General features: G+C 35.0%; 1 protein-coding gene across 1 annotated transcript in view; it reads right to left on the bottom strand.

Annotated features, from left to right (window-relative positions):
• Positions 1-5,874: 5,874 nt before the first annotated feature.
• Positions 5,875-16,657, bottom strand: part of LOC124222849 (irregular chiasm C-roughest protein) — an 89,762-nt gene continuing 78,979 nt past the window's right edge. The window contains exons 4-13 of the mRNA XM_046634229.2: positions 12,897-13,097; positions 11,836-11,963; positions 11,209-11,360; positions 9,514-9,824; positions 9,073-9,313; positions 8,592-8,747; positions 8,152-8,399; positions 7,800-8,035; positions 6,905-7,034; positions 5,875-6,780 (exon numbers count right to left, since the gene is read on the bottom strand). Of these exons, the coding sequence (XP_046490185.1) occupies positions 6,682-6,780; positions 6,905-7,034; positions 7,800-8,035; positions 8,152-8,399; positions 8,592-8,747; positions 9,073-9,313; positions 9,514-9,824; positions 11,209-11,360; positions 11,836-11,963; positions 12,897-13,097 (1,902 nt within the window). The 3' untranslated portion in view covers positions 5,875-6,681. The remainder of the gene's footprint in view (positions 6,781-6,904; positions 7,035-7,799; positions 8,036-8,151; positions 8,400-8,591; positions 8,748-9,072; positions 9,314-9,513; positions 9,825-11,208; positions 11,361-11,835; positions 11,964-12,896; positions 13,098-16,657) is intronic.

The following is a 16,657-nucleotide window of genomic DNA, read 5'->3' as shown; positions in this document are numbered from 1 at the left end:
AGATGTATCTCATTGAATTGTGTTTTTAAAATCAATCGTTTTTTTTTTTTTTTTTTCCCCCAATCACTGCTAACTTTAGTCGAGATTGTTTAACAGAAATTGATTGTTTCACATTTTCCTTTTCTCAAAAAAAAAAAAAAAAAAAAAAAAATTGACCCTTGAAACTTTTTTTCAGGAAAGAGAAAAAAGGTTGTTTTTTTTTCCCCTCCACTTTTGAACTCGTCGCGATCCCAGCGAATTGAAATCGTATACTCAAGATGTTCACAGGTAAACAAATTTCATTAAAGTCATTCTTCTCCATCTAAAATTCAACACCTTCGAACGCGCTATATAATTTTTCGATATCCTCCGTTTTTTTTTTTTTTTTTTTTCATTCTTTAATTACCATCGTTATTCCTACCATGTACAAACGAAATCTGATCTTAGATCAGATATTTTTTTAATTATAGATAATTTCTATAACGTATCTACGCGCGCGTGTGTGTGTGTGTGTGTGTGTGTGTGAATACACGATAATTCAGGAATATCGTAACGCTATATTTTAATTAGATTCCGTTATTATTTTTTTTTTTTTTCTTCTTATCCTTATTTAAGAATTCGTCTATTATATATGTCTGAGAAATAGTTTCAACATCGAGAAAAATATCAGATATATTATATTTTCTAATCGTTCAGTCAAATTCGTTAAAGAGTATTCAGTATCAATATTATTACGATATATATATATATAGTTACAGTTATTAGACAAAAGGTTTCACTGTCTCCTATAAAACGTTACTTTTCCTACTTGATGTAACGATATTTAAAACGGAGATTCAATGAATTATTATACGATAATTTTTCATCTCTTCTAATATCGCGTCATCTGTTTGATCTCATTAATCGATTAGAAAAAAAAAAAAAAAAACTTACACGGCTTGATCACTTTTACTAATATCGGTTACGTTTTGTATTTTCGATTAGTCTTTGTACGCTTGAAATGTTTGTTTTTTTTCTTTTTTCTTTTTTTTTTTTTCAACACTATCCCGCATTTTCCACCTTTCGACCACACTGATTATTTTGATGTATTATGAAAAGAACGGAACGTGTTGTAAAGTAACTTTTCACTCGGCGACAGATTGATTATTGTTAGTAATTTTTAATTCGTTTATTGTTGGGTTGTCGGGTTGAACGAATTCGTTATTTTCCTAATTCTGTAAAGTATTGAAAATTACGAGCGTTGCGCGAATATTATACTATTTTCATTGATAATCGTTGAATGTATAAAGAGAAAAGCTAATTTGTGAAACGAATTGTTTCGTTAAATTTCTATCAATCGTCGCGTTACTAATAAGACTGAAAAAATTACTTCTCGTATACCGATGTGTTAAATTCACATTTTAAAATATTTATATCCAACGTACATTCGGATAGTTGAAGAAAAAAAGCATATCTACGACGAATTAGTTGAGGAACTACAATGTTTACGATATATGTTAACTTGACTCGACGCGTTTGAATAAACGAATCGGTTCGGAAGAAAGAATAAAAAAAAAAAAAAACTGTCAGAGACAATCGGATATTACGAGATTTTATCACTATTATCATTACGAATCTTTACTATTTTACGTTAAATATAATAATTGACAAATAATGAATGAATACGTTTTATGTTTTTACGTAGAATGACCCAAGCAATTATATACATATATATATGTATATATATGTACGTTTTACATTAAATATTTGTAAGTATTAAGCAACGAAATTTTCTAATTAAAACCATTGCTTCGGGCCACCCTTTGATTGTTGCGATTCTTATATTCGGAGTATAAACTGACTGATATTCAGGAAAAAAAAAAGTCAAAGTTGCATAAAAAGGAATTAAGCAAGTAACGAATCTTTGTAGGCTTTGAATACATTCATGGTGAGTAAATTCCATGTTGCATAATTTTTGTTAGCTTTTTTTTTTTTTTTTCTAGTTTTCACCTTCTTTACGTAATTTATACAAGTTATTATACAAGATCTGGATTTGATTGATTATTATATTTTATCGGTTTTTAAACGTTTATGTACACATATAGTATATATGTACAGAGATTTATGGTTTTATGTTTTTAATTTTGTCGATGAATTAGTGAAATATGTATTCGTATCGTGTGTTTAGATTAGAAGCGCGAAACGGTGTTGAAATTTTCGATCAATTTTCATCATTCGGTTCTTTCTTTTACACACACATTACAGGCTTATGTAACTCGTGTTTAGAAACCATGCAATTAGTTTAACACGTAATTATACTGTTGTTAAGCTGTTATCCATAATGGAATTATGGCAAAAGTGAGATAAACTAAATAAATTCAAAGTGTCTAAATGTATGTACATTTTTCAACGGTGTCAAGTGGCAAAAAGCAATCTTTGATTTTGTCAGAAATTTTTACTTTACGCTTTGTGAAAAAATGTGCGCAAAATTGACGAAGGGACGATTCGACAAACTTAATTTCTATGCCCGACGGTATTACTTGGAATGAATACAAAGAATCAAACTAAACAATGATCAACAAATAATTACGAAAGTTTTTTTTAAATTAAATTAATTTCACCTTTTTTCTTTCTTTTCTCTTGCGTTAATTAAAACTTGTAAGTATGAAAGATTTGTGTACGTAAGAACGGCGGTAGAGCTTTAGGGATTTGACCGCCATGCATTGAATAATTACGTAAAGTTGCATCGGTGAATGTGGAGATGAAACGAAAGAAAAAAAAAAAAAAAAGACTTAATTATACACCGGTAGATATCTTAAATTATTCGTACGATTCGTATAATCGTCATATATATATATATATATACATATATATATTTTTTTTTTCTTCTCATGGTATATAGTCGATAAGTATTAATGATATAAAACTAATTAAACTTACAAGATACAGTGAGCAATAACTTCAGCTATTTACACAAAGTTATATTACAGAGTTCTCAGTTATAATATAAAGATATTTTCTTTTCCTCGTTTTATTTATTTATTTATTTTTTTTTTGCCTTTGCTTCTTTTCTCTCCCTTTTTTTAAATCTATCTATCTTCTTTTAATTTCGTCGACTTTTTTTTTTTTTTTTCCCACCTCCCCGCTCTCGTCAATTTTACATCGTGTGACAAGATTTTATTATACGCGTTCGTATTAATGAATTACCTCGCTACGACGAAGGGTTGCCCTGTTTGCGTAACGCCGCTTCGTGGTTATATTCCTGTTTAAATAATTGATAGGCGACCCTGTTTCGTTATTAATTAGCAAAGCTTTCTCCTCTTCATCCGTACAGTTATTAATCTTATGGATGATTTTAAATATGGTTTTTTTTTTTTTTTTTTTCATACCTATAACGAGATACGTGAGAATATATACCGTGTATTGTTTACCTCACCAGGTATTAGGTATAATGTATCCTTTGTACAGTTTATTATTTCTTTTCCTAATAATGCATTTTTCTTACGTTTTTTTTTTTTCTTTTTTTTTTCTCTTCTTTTTCCTTTTTTTTTACGAAAAAGTATGAAACCATGTCAGTCTCTCTATACAGACTGGCAAGTACATAGCGAAAGGGTGAAGTATACTTATAAAAAACGTATAAATAGGACAAGTGTAGTATAGGTGCGGCTTCTTACGTACGGAAATCATAAAGATAATATAATATAAGTGTATATGGAGCATTCCACGCCAATTCGACCTGGGTTTTACCCTTGACCTTTTAGATTTGGTGCGCGATTTTTAAAGGATTTTTTTAGAAACGACCTTACCGACCGACCAGAATTAAAAATTTCAAATAATTCGACCCACTCCGGGTCCAACCTTGAAAATTTTGTTATCTGACACAGGATTTTTCAGAATTTTTTCAAACTTTTAATTTTGGACGGTCGATATAATTGTTTCTAAAAATTGTAGAAAATTCAAAACGGGTCGAGAAAAAACTTTTAAAAAAAACAGAGTACCATTCAAAGTGAGAACAATCATAGAAAAAAATCGCGCGCCAAATCTAAGATGTGAAGGGTAAAACCCAGGTCGAATTGGCGTGGAACGCCCCATATATATATATATATATATTGTGTGTGTGTATATATATATATATATATATATATATACACATATTATACACGTATCTATTCGAGGCACGTATAACGCACCGCGAAGAATATTTTCACAAAAGTTTTTTTTTTTATTTTATTTTTTTTTTTTTAAATTAAAAAAATTCAGTTGCGTTTTGAAAATGAAGTATTTGTTTTTTTTTTCAATATACATTGACGTACATATACGTTTGTATATGTATATTTTCATGTATACGTTATTATTTGCGTAAATTGTTTACGTTTTTCGTTTTGCTTGAAACGTTGGTTTTTTTCGATAATGAAATTGTTATTACTATTCTTGTTTGTTTCACTTTAGTGCCATTGAACTATAGGCTCTATATGTTCATATTAACAACAGTGGATTAACATATCTAATTATTTAGCTATCTATATATAATATATACATACATATACATATGTATATATATATATATATTCATAACGTGGCCTAACATTTGGGGTTTCTTTTATAATATGCAAAAGCATTCCTTGCTTTATCATTTCTCCGATTCGTATAACGATTTCAGGCCAATGGAAACTATTGCGACACAGAAAAACAAGTGTCAGTTTTACATTTATAAAATTCTTATAGAATGATTATTAAGAGTGTAAAGAGGATTTTGCTCAGCTCGTCGTGTAGATAAATAAAAATAAAATACTTTGTATCCTGGTCTGTTTTACTCATTCTGTTTTTTGTTCCCCTTTTTCTTCGATACATTCAACGAACTGGCGATCACTCAATTTGTTTCGTTAAGTTTCGTATTTTCGGTAAATATGTTTCATCGTTAGTTTCGATTTGTGATTCTGGGACTGTCTGTGTTGCCCGTTGCTTGATTATGGTACGAGATTTTTTTGTTCCATTGCAGGAAAAAAAAAAGAAAAAACAAAATGGTTGAAACGACGCGCGGCGGAGTTTTTATCCAATTCTCAAATAAATGCTTACAATATCGATATCTAGTTGGTATCTGTTTCTTTTCATCATTTCTCTCTCTTTTTTTTTTAATCAAAAGATTGTCAATATCTCAAGTCGTCTATATATACAACGTGTATTTTTGATACTATATTTTAAAATGTTCTTTTACTTCTGCTAATTACGAAGAGACACGTATTGTAACGATAATCATCATTATCACACGCATCGGTATAAATTTCAACCTTACTGCATTAATTTCAATACATTTTCGGTATAATTTACGTACGTTTTTTTTTTAAATCCTTTTTTTCCTAAATTTTGTTACATACATACATACATACATCTATATATATATATGTATATGTATGTATTCATTTTATTTACTTCACGTTAATTAATTAATAACGTAGACGTATTTTGAACAATATCAAAAGCCAAAGATTGTGAAAATTACCGAATCTTACAATTCATTTATCTCTAAGGAATAAAATTTTGAAAGTTGTCCAAATAACAATGATAAACATGTCAATTTAAATCTATGCAACAGAACGTAAGGCTAAGAAGGCTCGCGTATGACGATTATGATTATTATTATTATTATCATCATCGACTACACCTAAAGAATACTTTTTCTTTTTTCACATATTTGGGAACTTTTAAAAAGATTACTTTTTACAAACACGATAAGTTTTGTCCGTTTTGACGTTAGTTTTTCAAGTTGCTTAGCTGACAATTCTTACTACTTACATCTACTGAGTAGGTAGAAAAATGATTGACAATTAAAAACAAAAATAATAATAACGATTAGATAATCATTTTATACAAGTAATCGAGAGAAAACCCAGATCCCTTTCTTACAGTTGTATACAAGTTGACTTGCTTATAACATTTTCGTTATTTTTTTTTTTTTTTTTTATAATATATAATGTACGCTGACGTTGTTATCGATACATGAATTTCAGTGGCAATTATCATCTTTTTTACATTCATGCTCGTTTTCAGATCGTCACTGTTTTATTTATTTATTTATTTATTTTTTTTTTTAATTTCACGCGCGATAGCGGTCATATTGTTTTTCGAGATTTCTTTTTTTTTTCTCTAACTTTCTCCTCTCTCTCTTTATATTTTGCTCATCATTTTCAAAATCCGAAACACTAGGCTTCTCTTTACAACTATTTATATTGCCTTTATCACAGGTTAGATCGAGCGTCTTAAGATGAAATACGATTCCTTTTAAATTTTTTTATTTTTATAACGATCTAAGGCATCGCTTGAAACGAAATATTATATTAGAAATCTTTTTCACATTACATCTTCTTTCTCTCATCATGTTTTTACCGATCATATACCTATTTAAATATCTCCTACCTCTTCTAATACATTTTTATCACTCCTTACAATAGCCTTTGCGTGTCCAACTTTCAATATTCGTGGAATCTCAATATCGATCCTCGCCATGAGATCTTTTGAAAGCAGTTTCAGACTGTAGAGATTTTGCGATCTGGGCAGACAATCTCGGTCATATCATCGTCGGAAAATCGTCGTATCATCAAGTGTGTCCTTTTTTTTTAAAGGTCAACAGGGCGACGAATCGTTTCGACGATACTCTTGACGCGCACTTGAAACCCGAATCCTCTAATATTTAGCAGGGACTATTCCAGCTGTAGAATTCCAATCTCATACATGCGTCGCCAGACTTCCAACTGCTGATGTACGCTTCACCGTTGCAACGCCTCCGTTCGGCCCCCCCGTTATGTAATGGGCAGATAATGGAGCCTGTGAAAAATCGCACAATATGCATTCATTTCAGTTCACATTGTTGGGTACGGCAAGTCTCCATTATCACGTCTATCGATGTACTTTTACATAGCAGGCTACTGTAATTGATGATGATATTTACCTGCGGACCTGCCCCGTTCAACGCGTTCATATTACTCATTCGCATCGCCTGAGTATATGGCGGAGGGGCTGGAGTTACACCAGGTATCGCCGTGTGAGGTGCGTGCCTGAGTTGCTCTGCCGCTGACATTCTAATCGAGCAAAAGTTTTGATTAGTATATTCGTCAAAGATAATTATTGGTGCATTTTCTCGCTGGACCAGCAAATTTTAGTATTGAATAAGTAAATATGAGTATGGTTCAAAAATGGGCTCCATTTTGGGAATATATGTCTCAACGACCTATTATTTCAAATTGATTGGGTTTTGTTTTATGCAAAATTATGTATATCAATATTTATTTACAGTTGTTTTGTTTATACTAGAGTTAGTGGATAGGAAGCAGTGTTATTGATATTAACGTCAACCATTTGACTCGGTGACACGTTATGCGGTTTCTACAATATCACAAAAAAGGCTGAACCGATTTACTTGAAATACTTCGTATTGAATGACTCTATTGAAAAATTGCACGAATGAAGCTCTATCTACATACTTTTGAATAAAAAAAATCCAATCAAACAGAATAATTGGTTAATGAGATATAAGCTTGCAAAATTCTCCCACTTTTTCAACCATCCACCCTTATAAATCTCCTTAAAATAAAGGCATAAAGTATTTTAGCTATTGTACTAAGAATTTTCACTGCAGTAGCAAACTTTTTACAAGTGTAGTCAAATGGGCTTCCCAATTTAGCAAGGTCGTTAGTTAAACTTGAAAGATTCTAGCTTTTGCAATATATTTTTCTCTTGCTATCTCCGTATTGACATTAAAACTTGTTGCACCAGCGAATCATTTCCTTTATCTGCGTGGTAATCTTTACAGTATACGTTTGTCCGATATATAATTGATCACTCACCTCAAGTAAGGGTTTCCATAAGTGGCTGAAAACCTTGGATCTATAACAGAATTGACCTGTTGCGTGTTGTTACCAAGGTTCGCCGAACTGAGACCAATTTTTTTAGAACCGAGAATACCTCCCGAGGGTATCCTGCTCAGGGATTCTCTGGATGCTCCCATTCCTTGGGCAACTGGCGGCGTGTAGTCACGAGCGTAGTCGACGTATGGCACGTAACCGTTGTTGTTGCTTCCATCCTGTATCGTTTAAATGTTAATTTTATCCAAGATTCAATTTACATAAGTAAGAGCGCAGCTATTTTCTGCAAGATCTGAACATCGATCATGTTTGATTTTTGAAAAAATCTTCTTACATTGTTCTTTGGTGGAAATGATGGCTCTGTGTAATCGGCGCTGTATCTGAATCCGAGCGGATTAGGAACCGGACCTGCTAATGCCAGCGCGTTGACGCCTCTGGTGCTTCCTTCCCCTTCGCTATCCAGGGCAGTGACGCTTTCTGCATTGCTTACACTTGATCCAGCTCTAATATCCGCTTTGACGTCGGAAAGATTGCTGCTACGATCGCTTTCGCGATATCGCTCGTTGTTCGAATCTGTCTCTTCTGTAAAATGCATTGGAAAATTCATACGAAGAAGAGATTATGAATGCAGACCTCGAAATTTAAAGGTAAAAATTGTTGCACATTTAGAAGAGTTAATCGTTTTTCAGGATATTATCATCGATACTCCGATGATAATCGACAATGGAGAAAAAAGAATTTTCAAAGAATTGATAATTGCAATGTTTTACTCACGAAGATCGTTGTCTTGAGCTTGTACAGTACGTGGCCTAGGCTGTTTGATACGATCTCGACAGTGCAGGATTAGAGCTACGATTATCCCAACGAGGATCACACATACGACTAATCCTCCGACGATAAGAATCAGCTGCCAATCGACTGGAATCAGCGCTACAAGGGTAATAAAATTTAGTTACATATGACGTTGGAACTCTCTGAGGAAAAAGACGAAAAGTACGTTGCATTGAAGGAACACAATTATGCGTCAAGTCCGTAAGAAAAATTCCAAATCTTTACTTAGTTTTTACTTATTGGGCGTGATCAGGTTTGGGAGACATTTTGACAATCTCAAAGCAGGGTACAAAGATTACAACAAAGTCTTCTGATACAGTCGAAGCTGTTCGAGTACGTTTTCTGGTTCTTTTTTAGGCAGTATTTGCTCTTATCATGTAACGAGGCCAGGTATAAATAAGAGAACAGAGTTTTTATTACTTACCATGAGTGGTGAGCTTGATAATCACAGAGTCAGTTCCGTAACTGTTTGTCACCGTACAATTGTAGTCTCCAAAGTAAGTCGATACTGGATCCAGAAGTGTTATGGTGCTGACTATTCCTTCAGGCGTGAATTCTTCCTGGACAAGATAGGGCGTGCTGTTCGATGTGAAATTCAATTCTCTACCTCCGAAGCTCCACGTCACCGTATCTGCCTTTGGTACGGAAATAGCTGTGCATTCAACCTGCGGGATGAGAATATTTTTCTTCAATTCCAGATAAAAATTAAGTATGTCGGAAAAATGACGCACTGCCAGTTATCATAGAATATTGAGTTGAACGTAAGTCTGATTTCAATGGCCAAGATCCCTGACTCATCGGGAAAGTAGCGTATCTCATATGAAAAGATAAAATTTCTATGCCTGCAGTTGTTTTTAGTTTTTACCTTGACGACTCCTTCGTCTGGAACGTATTGAGTGCGTTGAGAAACGATGCTAGGTGCAGCTTTGATGTAGATATTTGCATAGCCAGTAAGTTCTGGGAATCCAGAAACATGCGCTTTGCAGTAATATCGTCCAGCAGATTCTGGGTTAACATGAACGCTGATGTTAGGACTGCTCGCTACGATTCGATCGGTTTCTTCGTGAATCCAGAGAACTTCTGGCGTTGGATTACCGTCAACGTCACATTGCAGGATTTCAGTAGCATCATAGTGAGTCTCTACCGATTGGGGAGGGTGCCGAAATTGTGGCCCATCTGTGCAAAAAACAAAATTCGATATGAAAAATTTATCGCAGAGTTGAACCTCGTTTTTTCCTTCTTCGAAACAGCTTGACAGCGCTATTCCTTCAGACCATTTCGTGAAAAACATCTGCAGTGAAAAAGGTAGACACTGAATAGACGTATAGTAAAGGAAACTAGTTAAATACTCGAATTAATACATGTTGTTGTAGAGACTTTTAGAGGCTTTGCATTCGCACTATGTTTGTTAAAATTTTACCATGTTTGTTTTTAACAAGAATGATATTATAATATACATTATAAGTTCTTCAGATATATTGTTGGGATTGAAGAAATGTATTTTTTAAAACATTATCTCAAATGTTTTGGAACAAATTTTTTTTACTTGCTGTAACTAGCTATAAAAAATTTTCAGCGATAAAGGACGATTTACGGTTTTATTCTAATTCTACATGAAATAGGATCAAATTTTAGAAGCGATCGAAAACTTATAAATAGTTATTTTAATAGTGCAATACATTTGTTTACAAGTTATATTTTTTTTATTCCTAGTATTGACTAAGTTATTTGCTAGTTATTTAGAAATTTCTCTTGGTTTCTTTTACTATATCAGAAGTTTTTGTACATATTTGCTAATCATGTCAAATTGAGATGATCGAATGATTTCTTACTGCCTAATCTCTGAGTAGGATCGCACAAATTAGTAGAATTCTAAATTATTTTTCAAAAGATTTCTTAAAAATTCGGAAATGTCGTGAATTTTATTACACTTCAAAGTTATTCAACAGAACCATAAAATTACAAAACCATAATGTGCTGTGATAATATTCAACGAATATAAGGATTTGAATTTCTCGGCAAAATTGAAAATCCTTGTAGACAACTTGATTGTTTTCAAGGTAAGTTACAATTTCTCTAAAAATGTCTAAAGTACATTTAGCTATGAGTTTTCTGTTAAAAGATATAAATATCTGATAAACTTTCCAAAGTTTCCAAAGAGTTGATTGGAAAATTTGAGAAAAATCTCAAAAACTAAATTCCCAAACTTTTCCATAAATTGAAAAAAACAGTTGATGGAAGAACTGCAAATTTTTTTACCCACCGAGAGAAAACAAAAATTCACATACCTAATTAATCGTAATTAATGACTGTAAAAATTTTACGATGTGTTGCTACAACTGTGGTAACATAGACAGTATAAGACTGTAATAAATTAACGATATATATTGTTACATAAAAAATACGTTCTTTGTGTCCTGACTCACAAATGCTACAGCAGTCTTTTCAACGATTCTTTCTTCCCTATGTAAAATCACAACAATCTCTGCACTGTGATAACCGTGATTGCAGGCAATGCAGATATCGCCTCTACCGACAATACAGTGTATATTTTACTTACAAGTGATGTCGAGTGTCTCGGTTTCTTCGCTTTTCCCGACGTCGTTGTGGACCTCGCATTTAACGATAGCGTCGTGATCGTGCCTCGTAACGTTGTGTATAATCATCTCTGTCGTATAATCGCCGATCACCTTTCTCTCGTTTATGTACCACCTGAAAATAAATAATCGTCGTCGAGACGAGAACGACGTTCGTTATTTAAAGCTAGCAAGCAAGGAAGAAAGGAAGGAAGGAAGGAAGGAAGGAAGGAAAGCAGGAAAGAAGAAGAGAGGAAAGAGCGCTAGGGGTTGGATTTCTTGGGGTTGGGGCGCGTAGAGGGAGAGAGAGAGAAAGAGAGAGAGAGGAAAGATTGAATTTGCAACCCTCGATGATGATATTGATTCCTGATGGAAGAAGTTAAGGTGTTTGATGTTGTCCTCTGTATGTATCGCTCCGCATCCGAGCGGAGTTCCAATTTCGCCGAGACGTCGTCGGTTATATTTCGCGAATCAAAGTAAATCGTAAATTCAAACCAGTCTGTAGGTAAATACACGTGCCGCGTTATAACACACGTCCCGATAAATACTCGATACGGTACGATTGGTTCAGTGGAAAAATTGTTAGAAGGGGGGTTGGTACGACTGCTTACCTGTATTCCATGTCTGAAGGATTCGCCTCTGCTCGACATTTGAATCTCAGCTCAGCGCCTTCGACTATTCTACCGTTCTTCGATAATCCTGATCGGATTCTGAGCGAAACTTTTGGGGCGTACCGTACCTGAAATTCAGTAAAATTTATTCCATGGTAGACTGAACAACCAACGGCTGGTTAATTTCTCTATTGATATCTTCTCCACCTTTACACAGAATCATTTCCTTCTCTCTATCAATTTTGCCCCAAGGTTAATCGCGGGCATCTAATTTTACCCTAATGAATTCATTCCTTTATTATCCCGTTCGATTTGAATTTGGCAAACTTCCGTTACTCCGAATATTCCGAATCCTCTCATTCAAGATACGTCGTGAAACTCGCTTCAAAGGGTGTATCTTTGTTTCTAACTATGAAATTTGTCTAATTTCACCTGCGTACCACTACTGTTTAGAGTAAACATGTACAGAGTATTTCCGAGTAAGCGCCACAGTATGTTGGGTTGCCTACCATTGAGGCGAATCGGTAAAAAAAATCGGTAAAACAGACCTACCGGGTCATAATCACTTCAGTCATGTCAAGCCATATAATCACTTTAACGTGACTCCGGAACGCGATTACAGAATTCTTCAGAGTAGGTTGCAAACGACGAAACAACTACTTGGCCAAATCTACACAACTTGACGACAAGTGCAGTCCCAGCTCATTTGTAAGGACTTTTAAAGCGCTAGGTACCGATAACTAGGTAGGTCTGTTTTACCGATATTTGTTCCCCTCGGTGGTAGGCAACCCAACAGACTGCGACGTTTACTCGGAAACATCCTGTGTAAAATTGATTCCACAACCAAGATAATCATGTTTAAGAATTAACCAGTTTCAGACTGTACGGAAAATTCATTCCTGTAACTATAACTCGTTTGTCGTGGTACTTTTTAAAGTCCAGACGAATGAAAATCTCCAAAGTTTGATTTTCCAGATTTTTACCCTGAATAATAGTTTTGCAACTTATAATCGCGCGCTTCTTCTTTTTCTAAACTAATTAACCCAATGAATCTTACTGACCTCAACGCGCAGTTTCACGTTTTGAGGAGTTCGCTCAGCGGCGTTATGACTTTGACAAGTAAATGTGGTGTTGTCGTGTTCCTTCCTCGGCATGACAGTGAGCACCGATCTTACAGTGACGAGAGGTCCTCCTTCAAATTTTTCGGTATGAGTCTTGATCCCGTTGCGAAGAACATTGCCAAGTCCGTCGATCCAGGTGATCTGAAATGATAGAACCAAGAGAATGTCAAATCAGGGTATATTTCATCTCCTGCGGAATTACTGCAATGCGGAGCATCGTATACTGTATCCTGCAACGGTGGAGCGAAATACAAAATTCAACGAGCACAATTCAAAACTACGTCAGGACAATCCTCGGCATAACACGTTTCTGTACACAGATATAGACATCGAACATAGCTCTGTAACGTTTTCCCAATAAAACGAGGATTGCGCTGGTGGACCCGATGGCCTCAAAACCGATTGGCTCTTGGCTCTTGGCTCTTCGAATTCCTGTACCTACCCGCGTTACTCTGGACTCATTCTGGACGGTGCAGCATTCCGCGGGTTTACACCCACGGGAAATTATTGTTTGTTCGACCGCAAGAGTTGTTCCCGGGGATCATCGGAGGGTGAAGTACACCGTGATGGGGTGTTGAATATAGTATATTTATAGGCATTGCGGCAACTGCAGGTGGACGATCAATTTTCTCTGAAAATTCGCACCATTGTTGAAGGAGGTTCATCAAACGCGAAATTATGCATTTGCAGTTTATAATTCAGTCGGTTAAAAAAAAAAAAAAAAAAAAAATATCGCCATTCGAAGAGCCGACAACTTTCGAAATCTTTTTTTTTTTTCTCTCACAATTTTGTCGTCATTTTTATCAAAGGTGTGAAAGTCAGACAAACGAATTCAGTATAAAAATTTTCAACCCATGATAAAAAGTCAGTCGGAGTAAATAGTCAATTCCTGAACTTCGTCGCAAACGTTTTTTTTTTTCTCATGAAATTCTGTATCATGTATGGAGTGCCTGAAATAACGATTGAAATACTCTGCTATCTCGGTATATTGCCGTTTTTCCAAAAAGAAAGTACCATTTCCTTTGCTTAGACTCGTCGATCCATCCTGAAATTACATATACATATACCATGTATAGACGGAGGAAAATGACGGAGGAAAGTATTGCAAGAGGGATGAAAATACCCTCTTTTCGCTTTGATCCAGACAGAAGTAACTTTTTCTCCGATATCTCGACACATATCCACCTTCTCCATGTATAATATAACGCGTATATGTATCGCAGGTTATTGACGTAATCCGACGTTTTCCGAGCAGCTCTCTACATCTAATTCTTTCGTATATAAAGACCCTTCTTATCATCATAATTGGTAAAAGTATAACGATATACGTCAATGGGTCAGGGATAATAAAAGTCGCGCTTATATTGCAGTTGAAAACGTTATACCTTCGTCCTAGAAATTTTTTTTTCACACGCCATTTTTATCCAACATCAATTCAAAATGGTCAGGATAAAAATCATAATAAAAATGAACAGCAGAATGTACAGAAAAGATGGAAAACAAAAAAACCAGAACGATATTCATATATTACTATTTGGAAAATTCTGAAAGATATTTTTATTTAATCAAGATCTTTATGTGGACTATCATATATATATATAGATATATAATATTCTCGAGTAGTCAGAAGGGAGGATTTGTTATTGGACGTGAAATTGATTGCTATGTAAGCTCATAAAGGGGTTGCAATTGCAGCAGCAGAGGCCAGAGAGAGAGAGAGAGAGAGAGAGAGAAAGCTGCATCAGCATCAGCACTGCAGCAGCAGCAGTAGGAGGCTTATAGGCTGTGCCATGGTATAGAAGACGGAAATTTTGCGATAATTGAGTTTCCTGAAATCAAATGATTTCCTGGTATATACATGTATACTCCATCCACGCAAAGAGTATCGGGTCTGAAATCGATAACGGATAATCAGCTTCGCTCCGGCGCTAAGACGACAACGCGCTGATGACCGATATTGCGATCGGATGATCGATCGATCCGCGATCCGGTCGGTTCGTAGCTGCGTTGACTGGCGTTTAAATTTTTTTCCAAAGTTTCTCACTTTCTGTCGTATAAGAAATTCGATACTTATCCATACCTAATGAAGTTATAACGACACCCTGCGGTACTGAAATTAGACGAGTTATTACCCGCTGTTTTTTTCTTTCTCTTCGAAAAATAAATAAACAAATAGAATAAAAGAGTGTGAAAGAAATAAAAAAAATTCACATAATATCGTAGAAAATTTGTATGAAATGATTACGATTTCGCGTGAATTGTTCCAAGTATCATTTTCATTGGAAATTCATTCCAGCGTCGTCCGAGTAGCGAAAATTCATATAGGGATATTTCTACGTGAATTACACAGGGTTTTCAAAACACTTTAATTAACTTCGAAGAATTTTCTCAGGGAATTGACGGAATATTTCTGCGGATCATTCTCAGAGCATTTTGATGAAAATTTTATACCGAGTTTCGGGCTCTTTCTTCCGTTGCTGCTACCATAGCAACCCCTGAATTCTCTTACACGTTATATAAAGGAATTAATAATACTCTGCGAAGACGACGTTTCGAGACTATAGCCAAAGTATAATTAGTTCAACAATTATCTACCTTCGATTGTAATTGAGGACTTTAGCACCTTCGGCGTTGAGCGTGATTCAAAACTTCTCAAAAAAAAAAAAAAAAAAAGACAACAAAACAATATTGCAGTTTCATGAATTTTAGGATCTTGTTCGTATTCGACTTGAAGCCAATTCACAACTCGTTGTGTTCTCGCGCATTGGAACAGAAAAAAAAAAAAAAAAAACTTTTACCCTGCATTGGCCGGATGGAGCATCGACCCCGTGGGGTCGCGGTCGAATCAGGGATTAATTTAACAGCCTGTGTATTTGAAAGAGTGAGAGAGGGTGGGAGAGAGATAGATATATATATATATATATATCACGGTGGTATAAATCTAGATTCCAGATTCTAGAAGATTGCCGGTTGCATTCGGCCTGGCGATGCTACGGTGTGTATGCGCGTTGTGATGTGTATGTGTAAAGGAGTCGGGCGGATGGGAAGGTGTGAAAATCTATTTCCTGACGAATATTCATGACGCATCCGATTAAAATGCAGCCAAATTAAGCTGCGGCCGAGCGCGAGGGAGCCGCCCTGGGTAATCCTCTACTCTTCCTTCATTCCCGCAACTTCTCCACTCTTCACTCATCGGCGCGCTTTAATCCTCAAACCCAATTCCGACGAGGAGCCCCCTGTCTGTTATACCGTCGAGAAGACGACGACGACGACGATGAAGAAGAAGAAGAAGAAGACAAAGAAGACGAAGAAAAAAACAGAATTTAGTTAGATGTACATTATACATACATAAATATATACTACACATGTATATATATGAGGCATTCCACACCGATTCGACCTGGGTTTTAACCCTTGACCTCTCAGATTTGGCGCGCGATTTTTTCTATGATTGTTCTCCCTTTGAAAGGTAATCTGTTTTTTTTTTTTTTCTTCTCGACTCAACTTGAATTTTCTACAATTTTTGGAAACGATTTTATCGACCGACCAAATTTGAAAATTTGAAAATATTCTGAAAAATCCTGCGTCAAATATAAAAACTTTTAAGCTTGGACTCTCAGAGTGGGCCGATTTTTCCTTCTTACGGTTTTCAAGCTTTTTCGAAATAAAAAAAAATTAGAAGCGAACGTCACTTTACTATG

This window comes from Neodiprion pinetum, chromosome 7 (assembly GCF_021155775.2).
Source record: "Neodiprion pinetum isolate iyNeoPine1 chromosome 7, iyNeoPine1.2, whole genome shotgun sequence".
Classification (NCBI taxonomy): Eukaryota; Metazoa; Arthropoda; class Insecta; order Hymenoptera; family Diprionidae; genus Neodiprion; species Neodiprion pinetum.
This window is presented reverse-complemented; position numbering and strand designations above follow the sequence as displayed.